The sequence below is a fragment of the Eulemur rufifrons genome, chromosome 24 (assembly GCF_041146395.1).
Source record: "Eulemur rufifrons isolate Redbay chromosome 24, OSU_ERuf_1, whole genome shotgun sequence".
In the NCBI taxonomy this organism is placed as follows: Eukaryota; Metazoa; Chordata; class Mammalia; order Primates; family Lemuridae; genus Eulemur; species Eulemur rufifrons.
The window spans coordinates 30531747-30547907 of NC_091006.1; the positions used below are offsets into that span (position 1 = coordinate 30531747).

General features: G+C 44.4%; 1 protein-coding gene across 1 annotated transcript; it reads left to right on the forward strand.

Moving 5' to 3' along the window:
* Nucleotides 1–8724: 8724 nt before the first annotated feature.
* Nucleotides 8725–15749, forward strand: HOPX (HOP homeobox). Its single transcript, XM_069457815.1, has 3 exons — nucleotides 8725–8814; nucleotides 8945–9101; nucleotides 14952–15749. The coding sequence occupies exons 2-3, from the start codon at nucleotides 8958–8960 to the stop codon at nucleotides 15027–15029; spliced, it is 222 nt and encodes a 73-aa protein (XP_069313916.1). The 5' UTR covers nucleotides 8725–8814; nucleotides 8945–8957; the 3' UTR covers nucleotides 15030–15749.
* Nucleotides 15750–16161: the final 412 nt, after the last annotated feature.

The following is a 16161-nucleotide window of genomic DNA, read 5'->3' on the forward strand; positions in this document are numbered from 1 at the left end:
GAATGGTAGCTGGACCATAAAAAATAATAATTGATTAAAGTATATTTGTACAAAGAGATAATTCCATTCTCTCAAAGACTCTTTTCTGGACTTTTCACAACATGCAACCAAACTGAGGAAGTTATACCTGCTTCTGTTAGGCAGGGTACAACGACCTGCAGAAAGGTGTATGACCAGGCAGCCTAAATACCTACTGCTCGTGTGTGTGCAATAGCACACAGGTTCTAACCAGTGTATCTTACTATATAATTTGAGCTCGGGCAAAAGTATTATGGAACCCAGCATATATTTTCAAGAAAATCAATCATGATGTCATGTCCCCAGACTTGCAAATGAACTGCCCTTTTTAGAGTCAGGCACTGGGAGTGAGAATATTTTTAGAAAGAAAATGTTAACATTTTGAAGTGATTGAATGTCCCCAAAGCAATACGACAATTTTATCTACTTGATTCTCCATTATCTCTGTGTGGCTTATTTGTATTAGATTTTTTTAATACCAAGTCTGGTATTTCTGTCATTAGCATTTACGTTTTTGAGCACCGTTCCTCTTCCATGCAACAAATGCATCTCCCTCTGCTGCGGTCTATTGATCTAATTAATTACTGTCCTCCTAAACAAAGCATAATTAGGAAGCTAAATGGGCAACCGAAAATGAATAACATACTCTAAAACACAAAAGGAATATTTATTAGCTACCATTTTGACTTATTTGGGCCATTTTTCCTCCCCACAAACTATTTATTAATAGAAAGTTGATCTTTTTATTTCCTTCCAAGCTTAGTGGTACAAATTTCTCTTCAGGTTTAATGGTTCTCTTCAGAAAATATGGAGACTTTTCCCCACTTAGTAGAAATCTATTTGTCTCATTTATTGGTGTATTAAAGATATCAGACACTTTCAAAGATTAGATCTGGGCCAAGCACGGTGGCTCACGCCTATAATCCTAGCACTTTGGGAGGCCGAGGCAGAAGGACTGCTTCAGGTCAGGAGTTCAAGACCAGCCTGAGCAAGAGTGACACCCCATCTGTACAAAAAACAGAAAAAATTAACCAGGCCTGGTGGCACATTCCTATAGTCCAAGCTACTAAGGAGGCTGAAGCAGGAGAATTGCTTGACAAGCCCAGGAGTTTGAGGTTGCTGTGAGCTAGGCTGATGCCACTATATGCTAGCTGGGGCGACAGAGCAAGACTCTGTCTCAAACAAACAAACAAACAAACAAAAAGACTAGATCTGATAATTCAATTTGTTTCACAAATCTGACCCCTTCTGTATTATCTGGTTTGAAAAGCCCTGAGCACGTGGCTGTGCCCCATAGAAATCTCTAGGACAAACTGGTTTTGTTTCTCCATTTATATTTGATCATAGGACTGAACTCTGTCTGAGACGTGATGGCTATTCACACTTACTGAGCATCAGCACAGCCATGCTAACAATACCAAAGCAGGCAGAGGCCCAAGCATTATTCATTCTACCGGACAAATTTCTACCCTACATATTCAAACTGCAAAAAAAAAAAAAAAAAAAAAGGAAAGGTCAGGAAATTTGAAACTGTACCGTGTCCTCTTGCCTTTAACCACAGAGCTGCAACAATATGCCAATATGCAATATGCTTTCTTAAGAGTGAAAAACAGCCTCTTGTTCATCACTGTGGTTAGGTAAATGTTGCCCTGTCCTCTAAGATCCTAAGACACCTGCATCTTGCTAATCCACAACAGCAGTTGAGATGCCTAGGTTCACTAGGAGCATTTTTACTATCCCATACCTAAGTGAGAAATTTAACATTTATATACAGTAGGGGACCAGATGTCCAGGTTTGCCTGGGATGCTTCTGACATATGACTATTGTACTGGTGTAATTACTAATAGCCCGACTCATACTCTTATGTGTTTTAGGTTGGATGACAAGTTATATGATCACATTAATTTCACAGGCAGGCTGAATATTAACTCGCACCTTGGCTCAAAATGTTTCACAGACTCCTCAGTTGTCCTCTGAAGTTGAAAGTAGGCACAAAGTGTTGAGGAAGTCAGGGACAGTCCCCAGAATAGACCCCTGTACTCCCTTTCTTGGGTCAACGACATCAGTAACGTGTTGATGAGGAAGAACATGATTATTTAATAACCCAGCCACTCTGATCATCAGAATTTTAGAGGAGAAATGGTCTCAGAGGTCACCTGGCCCAAAACCTTCACTTTCCTGGATTGTACAACACTTCTGAATATGTGCACATCATTTTACACTTTGCTAAGTTGTTTCAGGAGCATAATCTCACTGAATCACAACTGGAGTAAACAGGCAAGGAAGGACATTCTTAGCCACGTTTTACAGAGAAGAGAACTAAGTTTTAAATAAGTTAAATGATGCAGCCAAGGTCATTTGACTATTAAGCGGAGGAGTTAAAATTGAAATCCAGCTCTGATCCCCTGCCCAGTGCTCTTTCTATTACTCTATACCGTTTACTAATTCATTTATTAATGAGAATTTAAAGTGGTATCCCCTACATATAATTCATCCATTACAGATATATCAACATTCCCTCCATAACTAAAGCTGTCTACTCAAAACCGCCTTATTTCTGTTTTTCTCTCCAGCTGTCAAAAGCTCTGGCCGGCAACTAAACTGTTCTTGTTTGACAGCGCCACTTGGTGGCTGGCTCGGGGAACGTGAAGCACAAAATCTGTCCCCTTCTTTCTGGTGCCTTGGGAAGAAGGATGAGGAGAGAAAAATGCAGAGTAGTTCTGGCTTTTTCTTTATTTTTCACAGTTAACAACATCACTAATAATGTCTCAGACCACCCATTTCTCACATTGACACTCAACATTCCCTTTCTTTCTTTCTCCCTCTTTCCTTCTCTTTATTTCATCTATTACACAAGTACAGCTCTAATCAATATGCTTTTCCATCAAGATAAAGGAAAGTGATACTTCTTGAAGTAAAGATAAGATTTAATCAACGTGCATTCAGGGAGTAAGTGGCAGCAACAGTCAATGAGGCTCCAGATGGTCTGGGTGAAGCCAACCTTTCTATTCATTCTGTGCGGTGCTTACCTTTCTCATTTGTATACTGTGTTATTCACATCCTGTCATCTTTCAACTATGTCTGCACCAATTAAAGAAGAGCATGTGGGGAAGGAAAGCCAGCGTGTCTGGCGGTGCTGGTGGTTTCAACTGAAATTACTGGCTGATCCATTGAGCTGGGTCAGAGCCATGTCTGGTCACCAGCGTTGAGGAACATGCCACAGAGAGGGAAGTATTCCTCCCAGACTGGTGCCACCCACAGGTAAGCTGGGGCAAACACAGGGCACCGCCTCCCCCTGTCCCTCACACCAACGGCTCTGCTGTCCCTTTTACCACAACTGCCATCAAGCATCTTCTGTCTCCAGTGCTACTCGGTGCCAAGAAGAACTATGGCGGAGTGGCTAAGAACATGAATGCAGAAATTAGACTTTCAGGGCCTGAATCCTCGCTCCATCAATTATTAGATTTGTGATTTCGGGAAAGTTATAGACATCTCCTTGGGAAAGCTGTATGTTTCCACCTATAACATTTTCCACATGCATAAAAATGAAGATAATAAGAACACATAGTGTTGCTGTTCCTTTGATGATAAAGTGAATTAATGCATCTAAGGCACTTAGGACAATGCCTGGCACATAGTAGTTACTCAATAAATATGCTGTTACTGTTGTTGTAACAACAGGGTGAGGTTTCTGTATGTGATTCAGCAATAGGTATCAACTCTGTTGTTTGGGGCATTGAGGATGGAAAGATATCAAAAGACTACTAGAAAGTGGCCAGGCGCGGTGGCTCATGCCTGTAATCCTAGCACTCTGGGAGGCCGAGGCAGGAGGATCGCTCAAGGTCAGGAGTTGGAGACCAGCCTGAGCAAGAGTGAGACCCCGTTCCTACTAAAAATAGAAAGAAATTATATGGACAACTAAAAATATATATAGAAAAAATTAGCCGGGCATGGTGGTGCATGCCTGTAGTCCCAGCTACTCGGGAGGCTGAGGCAGGAGGATCGCTTAAGCCGAGGAGTTTGAGGTTGCTGTGAGCTAGGCTGACACCACGGCACTCTAGCCTGGGCAACAGAGAGAGACTCTGTCTCAAAAAAAAAAAAAAAAAAAAAATTCAGAATGGTGGTTTCCTCTGGGACAGATCAGCAAGGGGGTGGGACAAGCGAAGAAATACAGGTAGCTTCAGGTAGCTTCCATAGTCTTGGTAATGCTTTAATTCTTAAATTGGGTGGGGTTCACTAGTATTTATTTAATTTATACTTCATAACTTACATGTACTTTACATATATCCTCTAATAACTTAATGATGTTTGAGTGGAAAATGTTTTCCCTAATCTTCTACGAAGTCTTGGGAAACAACTCCCATACTTTTCCCAAAAATGTTATTTGGTGCCAATAATGAAATAAAATTTTGGGCAAGATGGATTGCTCGTCTGATCAAGGATATGTTTTTATAAGAATTTTTTTTTTCAAATTTCAAAGTAATAAATAGTTATTACAGAAATTTTGAAAAGGCAGAAAAATATAAAGAAGAAAACTTTTTAGGTCATTCGTGCCACACAATCTAGACATAAACACTGTTAACATTTTATTGGATTTTCCCTCCAGTGTTTTTTAAGATGTAAAGCTGGAATCAATATAGCACTTTCAGATGTATTTTCCTATTTAGAGCTGGAATCTTGTTACCCTGAAGACAGCAATGACGCATATGTGTATATGATGTATTTGGAGTCTAATGTTCAGTTTTAAGCTCTATTAAATACATTGTCCACATAAATGATAACCCAAATTTTATCATTTCCCTACTAAGAAATTTAAGGAATTAGAGGACAATCAAACTCAAGCTTGCCAAATTTTTTTCACTGTAATTTTTGGCTTCTAAGTCATGTGCGTGACGAGGTGGAAGAAGTTTTTCTTTTAATAATCTGCTTTCTTAAATTCTGATCTCTACACAAGAATACATTTTTCTGAAAGATTTTTTTAAAGGGTTTCATTTCTGAATTTTTGAAAGCATGGGAGAATATCTGCTTTGTTTTGCTAATTTATTATTTTAAAGGTATTTTCACCTTTCCTGACCATATATACAAAAGATTAATAGCACAATGTTTAAACTGTTCATTCCAATACGTGCTTTAAAAAGCTCATTTGTTTAAAACTACTTCAACTTATCTACTCAAATGTTAAGATGATGTACCACATCAGAACAGGTATAAGGCATAAGAATTTCTAAACATTTAGAGTTGATTTAAATGATTACATTGCAGAGCTTTTAAGAGCTGAATACTTTTTGTGTCTCTCCCATGCTGGGTTCCTAAAGTGCGGTTCTGATTCAAGAGGACTTTGGTGGGCTTAGACATTTCCACAGGTGATTCTGAACTTCTAAGCTTCTTGAGAAGCACAGCTCTTAGCTTAAGGACACTAACCACCAGGTTTATATTTAAAAGAACAATTCATTCATTCTCTCTCCCCAACCTCATCTTCCTGCCCCATCTCCCTCCTCTTCTCTCCTTCCCTCCCTCTCTCCCCCTACCCCTCCCTCACCCGCCCTAGCACCTCCAGATGCTGGCCTGCAGAGGTAGATCAATGTTCCACTCCTGTTTGTCAGTTTCTGAGAGGCACTGACAGCTGGGTTGATCCTACCCCCTCCAGAGTAGTTCAGTAAGTGATAAAGGGGAAGACCTCAGTCTCTTATAGAGACCCAACACTTCCCTTGGGGAAGTGGCCACACATCATTTTTCTCACTTAGGAAAATACAAAATATTTCAAGAGCCCATTGCTTCCAGCAGTTCACAGTGAACATAAAAGAAATGCAGGCTAAAGAAAATTGGGGGAAGACCCTAAAGAATAATCCACCTGCTTGTTTCCCTTTTAGCCGAGTCACCACGAGACTCTGGGATTATGGGGAGTATCTACCACTGATAACCTTCCTCTCTTGGTTTGATATGAGTGGCATTACAAAGCGGTCAGATTGGCTGGGAGAGGGAGGAGAAGATAGCACATGTAAGCCCAAAGCAATTTTTGGTTACCAAAAAGGTAACCAAATATTCCCAGTTTATAGCACTTTCTGTGAGCTAGTTTATGTAGGGAGACACTTTAAAAATAAATAATTGCAGGATTAGGGCACAAAAGTCAAGCTGTCAGATTGGCACAGTCTACGCAGGCATCGGAATTCATTTAGAAAAAAGCCAGCGGTTTGCATTTAACCTCTTGAAAACACTTATGCAATGTCTTCCGCCAACCACAAAAGAAAAATCCAACCACAGGGCAAATTACCCCTTGAATATTTTATAAGATATGAATAACCACAACAGTAAAACTTGTGCTAAGATTAAAGTTTAAGTAGCTTTAAGATATTTTTAGTTCTTTTTATCCGAAATTGTTTAGTCTACTTTCAGAGAAACTTTCCAGTAAGAAAACAGTTGAGAAGCTTTGTAAGGCTAGGATTACGAAGGCAGTTTGATTTATATGGTTCCTTTAAGGGAGAAAGAGAGAGAGACAGAGAGAGTGAGACAAGGAACAAAGCAGCAGCAAACATTTGTCAACCTAAGGGCTGAGAGCTTTGTAGAGAAATAACAGACACGTTTGACTGTAGAGTCTTTCACCCTCATTTCTAGAAATCAAGTTTGTTTGGTGTACCTTGGAGAAGTAGGTACTTTCAAACAGTCTTCCCACAAGTCTCGTTAGCAGCCAACCAAGGCCAATGGCTTTCAGCCAACTAACCCAAGGAGTCCTTTAAAGTCAACAGAGACCTCCCCACAAAACCTCATACCACGTCCTGTAACAGGAAGCCATAGAAATCTAATAAAATAAAATACACTAGATTAAATGTAAGAACAGTAGCAGTCCTAGATTTATGTAACAGCAATTAAATAACCAAAAAAGAGGAGAAAGTATGTGCAGAATAGCCCTTAAATCTCAGTCCAGTTTAGAAATCTAATATTTCTGAAGGACTAAGAATTCTACAAAGCAGCAGCACAGATTTTCGTGGCAGAGCCAGCACAGCTGTGCTAAATGGAATTAGATGGAAACTTTCTAAGGCAGGAAATAAGATCAGAGGCCGCAATCTCCCAGCTCCTGTGTTCTTTCAGGCAGAGTGAGCAGTGGTGGGTGGTTTCAGTGGGTGGCTTTGGCTGGAATTGGTGTCCCACTAGGACAGTCCATGCCCATTCAAAATGGCAACAAGCCCTGGCCTGCATTTAGACTGTTGTCCTCCTGATTTTTCCTACTAAAGACAGACCAGTCTGTTGAGAAGGGTCTAGCTGAACAGGGGACTGACACCAAAGCTAAGGCTTTCCATTCTAGGTCACTAACTGGGCAACATTGGGACAGTGAGTCTTCCTCTGCCTCACTCTCCTGGGCGGTTACAGGAGAGGACTGGAGGGGGTAATTTCCAGGTTCTTCCCAGCTCTGAAACGCGGTGTCAGAGGGAGGGGTGTGAGTGCAAACAGGAGGGGCGGGGGTTCTGACCTGGCTAGACTCCCTCCTGCTTCAGCACTGGGATGGGAATCACCGCTACAGGTTTTTAGGTGGGGAGAACAGACTCCCCTAAAAACATGGGATTTCATGATGGCTTGGCAAGTGATTTCAGCCCAAGACTCAGCTAGAACTTCTCATCTTGCCTGAAAGTCCCTTCAAGTGACCTAAAGGAGAGGTAAATACATTTATTTAGGCAGTAGGAGACGCAGTTCACAGTAGAAAAGGTTGTAACAGCATCAGCGATATGTAGGCAGATCAGTGGAGTGTGGCTCATCCCCAGGCACAAACCACATCAAAACCTACTCAGAACGGTGCTGGATGAGTTTGCAATTGTTTGTTAAAACAACAGACCAGCGTGATTCCCACACTTGTGCTTTCCTTTACTGTCAGCAACAGGTCCTGACAGGTCTGCACCAAAGCCACAGCCAAGAATACCTTGAAGCCTCTAACTTTCTGTATATCTCAATGCCTCTTAAATTGGGAGAAGGGGGTGGAGGAGGGTACGTCTACCAATTTCTTTGCTCCAATTCAGAGGCTTTGTGCGTATGGAGAAAGCCCAGCAGGAAGCCTCCAAATCTGCTAGAGCCATGTTTGGCTCTAAAGTAAGGAGATATAAGAGATCCTAAAGCTTGTGGTGGATCCATTTTTCTGACTTTATAGTAAATTGTAGTATAACTACTGGGAAGTCTGAGATTTTTAAAAGACAGTTGACGTCCTCACCAGGGGGCTCTTCCCCGTATACTGTGGGATGCTGAGGGACACTAGCCTAGTGACTGCAGGCCGGGACTCAGGGCTTTCATTAGCAAACGCGCGGACGCAGGGCGGAAGGAGGAGGTCGCAGAGTGCGGCAGGGGGAAATTTCTGTGGCTCAGTTCTCCGCCTCAAATCACTTCTCTGTAGACCTATCTCCATCTCTGTAAAATGGAAAGACATTAAAAGTGCCGCCGCCCCCATTTCCCCAAATTTGAGAAGTAACTTCTGTCTCGTGGGCAGCTTCTCTGGAGGAAGCGTGGGGTGCGCAGCGCTCCCTGGCGAGGGCCCCCAAGTGCCAACCCACTGCAGAGTCACCTATGGGGACACGGGAGGGGGAACTCACCCTCGTCATCTGAATTCTGTCCTCAGAGGAGCTCCCCCTCCCAGGAGGAAGCTTTGAAGGCGATTCTTCCAAATCACCTCCTCTTCCTCGCTCCTTCCCTAGAGCGGAGGGCGGGGAGCGCGGGGAGGGCGCAGAGCCACCTTCCTCGGCACCGTCGGGACCCGGCGGCTGAAAGTTGCTGCGAGGAGTCCCGGGGCCCGGGAGGCTGGAGGGCGCAGCTCCCGGGTAGGCCCACCCGAGAGGGCGGCCGTGGGGAGCCGGAGGGGACCGAGGCCGCCCGGCCGCCCCCGCGTCCCGTCCCCGCTGCGTCCCGCCCGCGCCGCCGCGCTCACCGCCGCGCTCTCGCTCCCCGCAGCCGCGCCGGGACCATGTCGGCCGAGACCGCGAGCGGCCCCACGGAGGACCAGGTGGAGATCCTGGAGTACAACTTCAACAAGGTCAACAAGCACCCGGACCCCACCACGCTGTGCCTCATCGCGGCCGAGGCCGGCCTTTCCGAGGAGGAGACCCAGGTGAGCGCCCGCGCCCCTGCCCTCGCCCCCGCTCGCATCTTGCGTGGCTTCTGCCTCCTGCCATCCCCATCCCGGGGCCCAGACCCCGCGTCGCTGCCGCCGCTGCCCGCCCAGCTTCCCAGCGCCCGTCCGCCCCTCCGTGCCCCGCTCCGTCCCCAGCCGGCAGCGGTTCCCCCGGCGCTGCGCAGACACCCCACGGTCACCTTCCCTTCCCCTTGCTTTTCCACCGTCCCCCACAGCCCGGGCAAAGCGCTTTCTCGTCCCTCCGGGCTGCGCGTCTCGCCTGCTCCTGTCGCCCCTTCCCAGGCTCAGCATCACCTCTGCCCTAATCTATTCCTGGCGGGAACGTCAGAGTTGGAAGGGATCTTAGCGACCTGGCTGTAACTTCAGCCCTCAGGTTTGGCCTTGGAGACCGAGGAAGGGACCTTAGCGACCTGGCTGTAAATTCAGCCCTCAGGTTTGGCGTTGGAGACCGAGGCCGGGAGGGAGGGAGCGGTCCGAACGGCAAGGGTCGTGGAGCAGCTCTTTCCCCCGCATCGCGCTGCGCTGCTCCTTAGCTGCGGACCTGAAACCGCACGAAGCCAGGTGGATTTGGTTCGGATTGTTTAAACTTCCCCAGTTCTTAGGTTTGGAGTCTTTTTCTGGAATTTTCCAAAAAGGCAGACATCTGACATTACAGCTGAAAGGAGTGGGAGCAGATGACCCCTAAGTGCTTTGATTGATTGATTGATTGATTTATTTATTTTTTTTGAGACAGAGTCTCACTTTGTTGCCCAGGCTAGAGTGAGTGCCATGGCGTCAGCCTAGCTCACAGCAACCTCAAACTCCTGGGCTCAAGCGATCCTCCTGTCTCAGCCTCCCGAGTAGCTGGGACTACAGGCATGCACCACCATGCCCGGCTAATTTTTCCTATATATATTTTTAGCTGTCCATATAATTTCTTTCAAATTTTAGTAGAGATGGGGTCTCGTTCTTGCTCAGGCTGGTCTCGAACTCCTGAGCTCAAACGATCCGCCCACCTCGGCCTCCCAGAGTGCTAGGATTACAGGCATGAGCCACCGCGCCCGGCCTATTTATCTATTTAAAAAAAAAATCTATATTATCCTGAAAATTGCTAGCGTAGGGAATGCAACACTGCCCATGATTATTAACCACAGGTGCAGTGTTGGAGCCTTTAGCTGACTTTTTTTCTTAACCCTGTCCGAACTTGACTTCAGTTTTCCCTTTGGTCATGGAAAGACCATTTGTGATGCGTGATAAACTACTTGGAACTGATCTAGCATCTCTGCAGCGGGAACGCAAAGCACTTCACACCTCGAATCTCAACTCTACAGCAGAGACGTTCTTACTCTTCCCGTTTTATAGACCGCAGCATGGGGACTTGGTCCTCTCGCCATGGGCCGTTCTCAGTCGAGGTTTAAAAGCTTATAATCGGTGCTCCAGTGGATCCTAGGACCAAGACCCTAGACCTTAAGTCAACATTATTTTTACTAATTAAGCCAGTTGGCACTTTAGAGAACTTGTCCAGAGATAATCCTCTCCTACACGGGTCAAGGAGAAAAGCAAACAGGTTTTTAGCGACTGACTAACCAGAACCAGAACTTAATGGGAATTGATTTACTGTACCCCAAGTCTAACAGCTCATGTTTCTTAGAACCCCCTGAGGGGGCAGCCTGCTGAGGTTTTATGATTTAAAATCCCACGCTTTATTTCCCCTAAATTTCCCCCTTTATTCCCCCTTTATTTCCGCTTAAATCACCCTACCTATAATGCAGAATAATTGTGGTGACCTTTGTAATGGCTAATACGTGCCAGGCATTGCTCCGGGCACTGTCCAAGTATTAAATCATTCATCTGTCACAACAGTACTGTAAGGGTAGGTACTATTAGCTGATTGTACAGATGAGAGAACTGAGGCATGGGAAGGTTAAATGACTCGTCCAAGACAGCAGCTAGGAAACAGCAGGACTAGGATTCGAACCCTGGCGGTCCAGCTCTACAGCTTAACCACCGTGACATACTATCTGCACAGAGGACAGATGGAAACAACTGGATGAGGTGGGAGGGAAGGACTGAAGACTCAACCTGTGCTATCTTTCTTCCTGAAAAAAATCCATGCATTAAGTGACAGTCATTCAGGTCTATATTCAACCTTTCCTCGAGATTCGCCTGGTATTAGGGCACTGAAATGAAATCTGGTTATGGGCAGGAAGAAAGGGCATCTGCTTTTTTCTGTGATTGAGGTCGGCCAATTCAGACCTCTGCACAGCAGGTTCATCTGCTCTCCTCAGGCAGTTCTCTCATTTCCCCTCTTCTGCCATCCTCAAACCAACAAATGGGCCACAGACCCAGCCCCCAAATGAGTAAACTTGGGGTGAGTCAGCCTCCTAGCAGGGCCCCTGCCACGGGGCCAACACCTTTTTCCTCCCTCGTGGCTATTGCAGCTTGGCTTGCCCCTCTGTCTTCCTGCCTAAACCTGCAGAGAAGCATCTGGAACCCCAGAACTCAGAGAGGGGCAAAATTTAGCAAGTGCAGGGAAATATGCATCCTAGGTGGCACAGGCTGCCTGCCTGCCCTTACTGGATTGGGTGGCATCTTTCAACTTCCCATCCTTTCTACCTCCGGCCACCCTGCCCCCACGTACACTGGTGAGTGAGAATGGTTTCTTCTGTGATCTTCTCAAACAATAGATACATACATATATACATATGTATGTGTGTATTTTAGTATCTTTTAAGAAAAGTGTCTTCTGGAGATATCATGCTCAATGATGAACATTCAGGCATTAATCAAATTATTTTCATTTATAGCAGGTATTATAGGGACCATTTAAATAACTCCATGGAAACCAAGGCCCGTTGGCCTACATATAAGCCATGTCTGTTATTAGCACTCCCCCTTTTTTATTCTTTATTGCTGTTGTCCCTTTCCATGAGAAAATGAAAAAATAATATAAAAAGTCAATATAGTATTTATTCTATATACCCGAATCCTCACCCTACCGTAATACCACCCACCTCTAGAAATAGAATCATATTCTCAATTTTCCCGGAACAATTAATACTTTAGTAAAAGAAAAATAAGCATGAAATGTTCTCATGAGATAGTTGTCAGCACTGATTCCCACTGCTGATACTTTGGCAGGGACAAGAGAAATGAAGAGATTGAAACATGCTCTGACTAGGGAGCTTTGCTGACCTCTTTATAACTGCAAAATTCTCTGAGTGGTGGGGGAGGGGAGAGGGCACCCATAGGAACTCAGAGTGAAGGGTGATTTAATTAAAATAAGTTTTTAAGTTGCATTTAACTCCTAGATCCTAGAATCGGGATCCTAGAATCCGGGTTTTTCTCATGGCAGTAATCTAAATATCTCCTACATTTAAATTAGATAAAACCTTACAGAATGCCAATCCCTGTGTCTTTTCTTATTTTGAAGTCAGTGTTAGAAAGGGCTGGGAAAGCTCTTTTACCAGTCCTCTGGGAGGTTGGGATGATCTGGTGTTTTCTGTTATTACGCGCGCACGCACACACACACACACACACACACAGAGACACACTCTCTTCAAGCACAGTTTAACTGGCATCGGTTCTTAGAGAGGTTTCCAGTATTTTTATCTCCTCTTGATGTCCTGGGCTTGTTCCCAGAACCCAGTGGTTTTAGTTGTTGGGTGTTTTATCAGTGGAATAAAGACCTTTAAAGGTCCCTCCCTGAAAAGAATGAAATGTTAGTTACTAGAGAAAAGGACGGGAACAATGTTCTTCTGCCCCAACCCCTCCTCGTCACAGTGTATAATTATCATCTGTTCACTCGGAGTAAATAAATCTCCATGAATGGGCAAGGGTAAAGGGGGCATTCATTTATAAGCAAGCAAGGGAGGAATGTCTTTCCCAGGGGACGACAGAAACAAAGCAGACCAGGATAAAGCCAGGTGGAAAATTAGCATTGATGTGAGATGTGATAAGATTCAGTTCTAGAGGGAAGGAAAGCAAGTAAGATATTTAATGGTTTTGTTGGACAGCAACTGGTGTGCTAAATTATTTTATGTATGTATATATATATATATATATATGATCTAAAATAGGTATCTTTAGAAAATAGTTGAGCTTTTCTTGAACCTCCTCCCATCCCCCAAGGCCCCCATGCTAGGGCTCGATTTGTCAAGCGTTTGGATGCCAACTCACAAAACCACAAATGCGGTCCCTGCCGAAGTTATTTCTGGTAAGGGCTCATCAATATTCTGCTTCATTACATAGTGTAAAGATGGGGGTGGCTCTTTTGAATAAGGGCCGGCTCAACCATTTTGTCTTAAATGAATCCTGATAGAAAGTGAGATTTTCTTCCCCCAGATTTTAATTAGTCAGTCTTTAAAACGCTTCATTTATTCAGCTCTGGTAATGAAATCCTATTGAATCAGATCTTGGAGCCTTGAAACCCCCACAGAGCTACCTCGTTAATGAAACTGGAGCCTCGCTGCTCTCATACCACAATCCGGAGTTAACCACACACACGTGGGTTACAGGAGAAAACGCGCCCACCGTTAGCAGCAAAACTCTGGTTGAAGCCCCCAACGTTACGTGAGCTCTATCTTCTCTTTAAGGTTAGACGAGCAACCCCCCCAAGAAGGCTGCCCTCGCGGTAGTCTGCTGCCCTGGCTTTAGAGGCTTTTCTTTGCTGCCACCCCACAGTATAAAGGTGTATAAGACGCTGATCTTGACAACCGTGTGAGGCATTTCAGTGTAGAAACTGTGCTGTACAGTTAGGGTGAGTTGCAGGAGTGGTCCCAGGCTGTTCGGTTTTTTTTTTAAATCCCGGTTTTATCCTGACCAGCCTGGCCCAGACCCCAGCCCTATTCCCCAGTGTGGTTCTCCTGATCTCCTCTTTGAGGAGTCCCTCGCCACCTCAGGAGCATACTACAGGCAGCCACTGACTTATCAAGAGTGCCTCACACCGTGTTATGACAGATAAAAATGTTTCAGATCTCACATGGCATCATGTCTGCAAGCATCTCCTCGGGGGCCTTCCCTAAATCCATAGTCACTTCTGTGAGGTGTGAATATTTGGGTCACGTAGAGCTGGGAGATTCTGAGTAAACTAGTAGGTCCACTCTATCTTCTGTCACTGGCCAGTAGCCCTTAAGCAGGAGAGATTGGGGTGGCCTGTTCCATATATCCCCGAGGAGTGCTCTGATATTGTCCAGTTCTCAGTTATTCATTCATTTTATTCAACAAATTCTTAGTAAGTACTGCCAATGAATAAGGTCCTTGGTAAGACGAGCATGCATTGATAAAATATAACAGCTGTAGTGATCTATCTGGGGCATTAAGAAGATGCTTTAATTTCTTTTATTCATTCAACAAACATTGATTAATTTCCAACTCTTAAACCCTTATGCTAGGGGCTAAGGATGCAATAGTGATAAGATGAATACAGTCTCTGCTGTCATGGATCTTACAATCTAGGAGGGAGTATAGATTAAAAACAAGTAAATACACAAGTCAATCATGAAGGATAGTAGAAGTTCTGTGAAGCTAACAAAGTACTAAATTGAAGAGTAAGGAGATAAGTAGGGAACCGGCTTTAGATAGAGTGGTCAGGGAAGGCTTCTTTGAGAAGGTTTTATTTAAGCTGAGACCTAAGGATGAGCCAGAGGTCATCGATAAAGAATGAAGATAGATGAATATTCTAAACATCGGAAATAGTATGTGCAAAGGTCCTGAGGCAGGAAAGGTTAGTGTTCCTTGCTTCCCTCCTTTCCACTTGTACCGCAGAGGCAGTACCTCTTAGAAAGAGAATGAACATTTCGGTTTTTCAGTATGTGACAAATATTTTTGCACATTTCTCTTTTCCAGAAATGGTTTAAGCAGCGCCTGGCCCAGTGGCGGCGGTCGGAAGGCCTGCCCTCAGAGTGCAGGTCCGTCACAGACTAAGGAGACGGCGGGCCTTGGCAGCTGGGCTCCATGAAGACCATCTGTTGTTTCTCTCCTCGGCTTAACCAAGCTGTTTTGGTTTTTCAGTGTAGTGTTGTGTTCCATTGTTAGCTGTCCTGCTATTTAACACAATGTTGTATTTTTTTAATGTACATAACTAGACAAGAAAATAACAATCGGAAGCTATGTGCAACTTCTGTGTAAAGCAGCGGCTTGGCCGGGAAAGTGGCGTGGCTTGCATTTCTCTTTGGGTCATGATGACAGAAGGTGTGAAAACCATCTAAGTTTGCTTTTGACCATCACCTCCCAGTAAACAATTTGTTTTCACCATCCATTTGAGAGCAGTTAGGCCTTTGTTGAAAAGATAACATGATGGAGAGGAGAAAACATTTCCTTCTGAATCTACTTCCCTAAGTTGCTTTCCTTCTGTTTTACCTAACACAGTGATGGTGGCGTGAGAATACAGAGGGGTATTCCAGTCATTCAAATTTCATAAAACAGTTCTTTGGATTGTAGCTGCATTGACTTGGAAAGAACCCACTTAGGCTAGAAGACAGAAACTCCAACTGACAGCAAAGCAAGTAACTAAGAAAAAAATCCACAAAACGTCTTGAATTTACCTTATTTAAATGCATTGGTTGAATTTATTTTGCTAATTAAAGTGAACTGCTTTTTGTCTCTAAAATGATATTCTAAATAAAACTTTAACTTTTTGTTGAAAATACACTGAATCCTCTGCAGTTTTTTAACTAAATAATATACATACCAAAGAGAAACAGACTTCCTATGGAGTAGAAGCTGATTGACCAGAAAAGTGGTCATTTTCCAAATCCTTGCCACTCAGTGGGCTCTTGACCTAAGCTGGGCCAGAGTCCTTTGCCAGAATTTTCCCAATTGGACCTGAACAGACAGTTCTTTATTATTCTTTTGCGTGGAGAGTTGTGAGAATGGAGGCCTGAGGCTGCCAGGAGCCATCTGCTCAGCCACACGGAGAAGGAAAGGGAGAGAATGAAGCGAGGCAGGGATGGGAATGAGAGAGAGTCCGGGGGTCCTGGTTCCCACTCTGGGCTACCCCAGCCTTCCTGGCTCTGGGAACTAGTGAATTCCTTTCTCAGTGCGTATCTGTCATTTG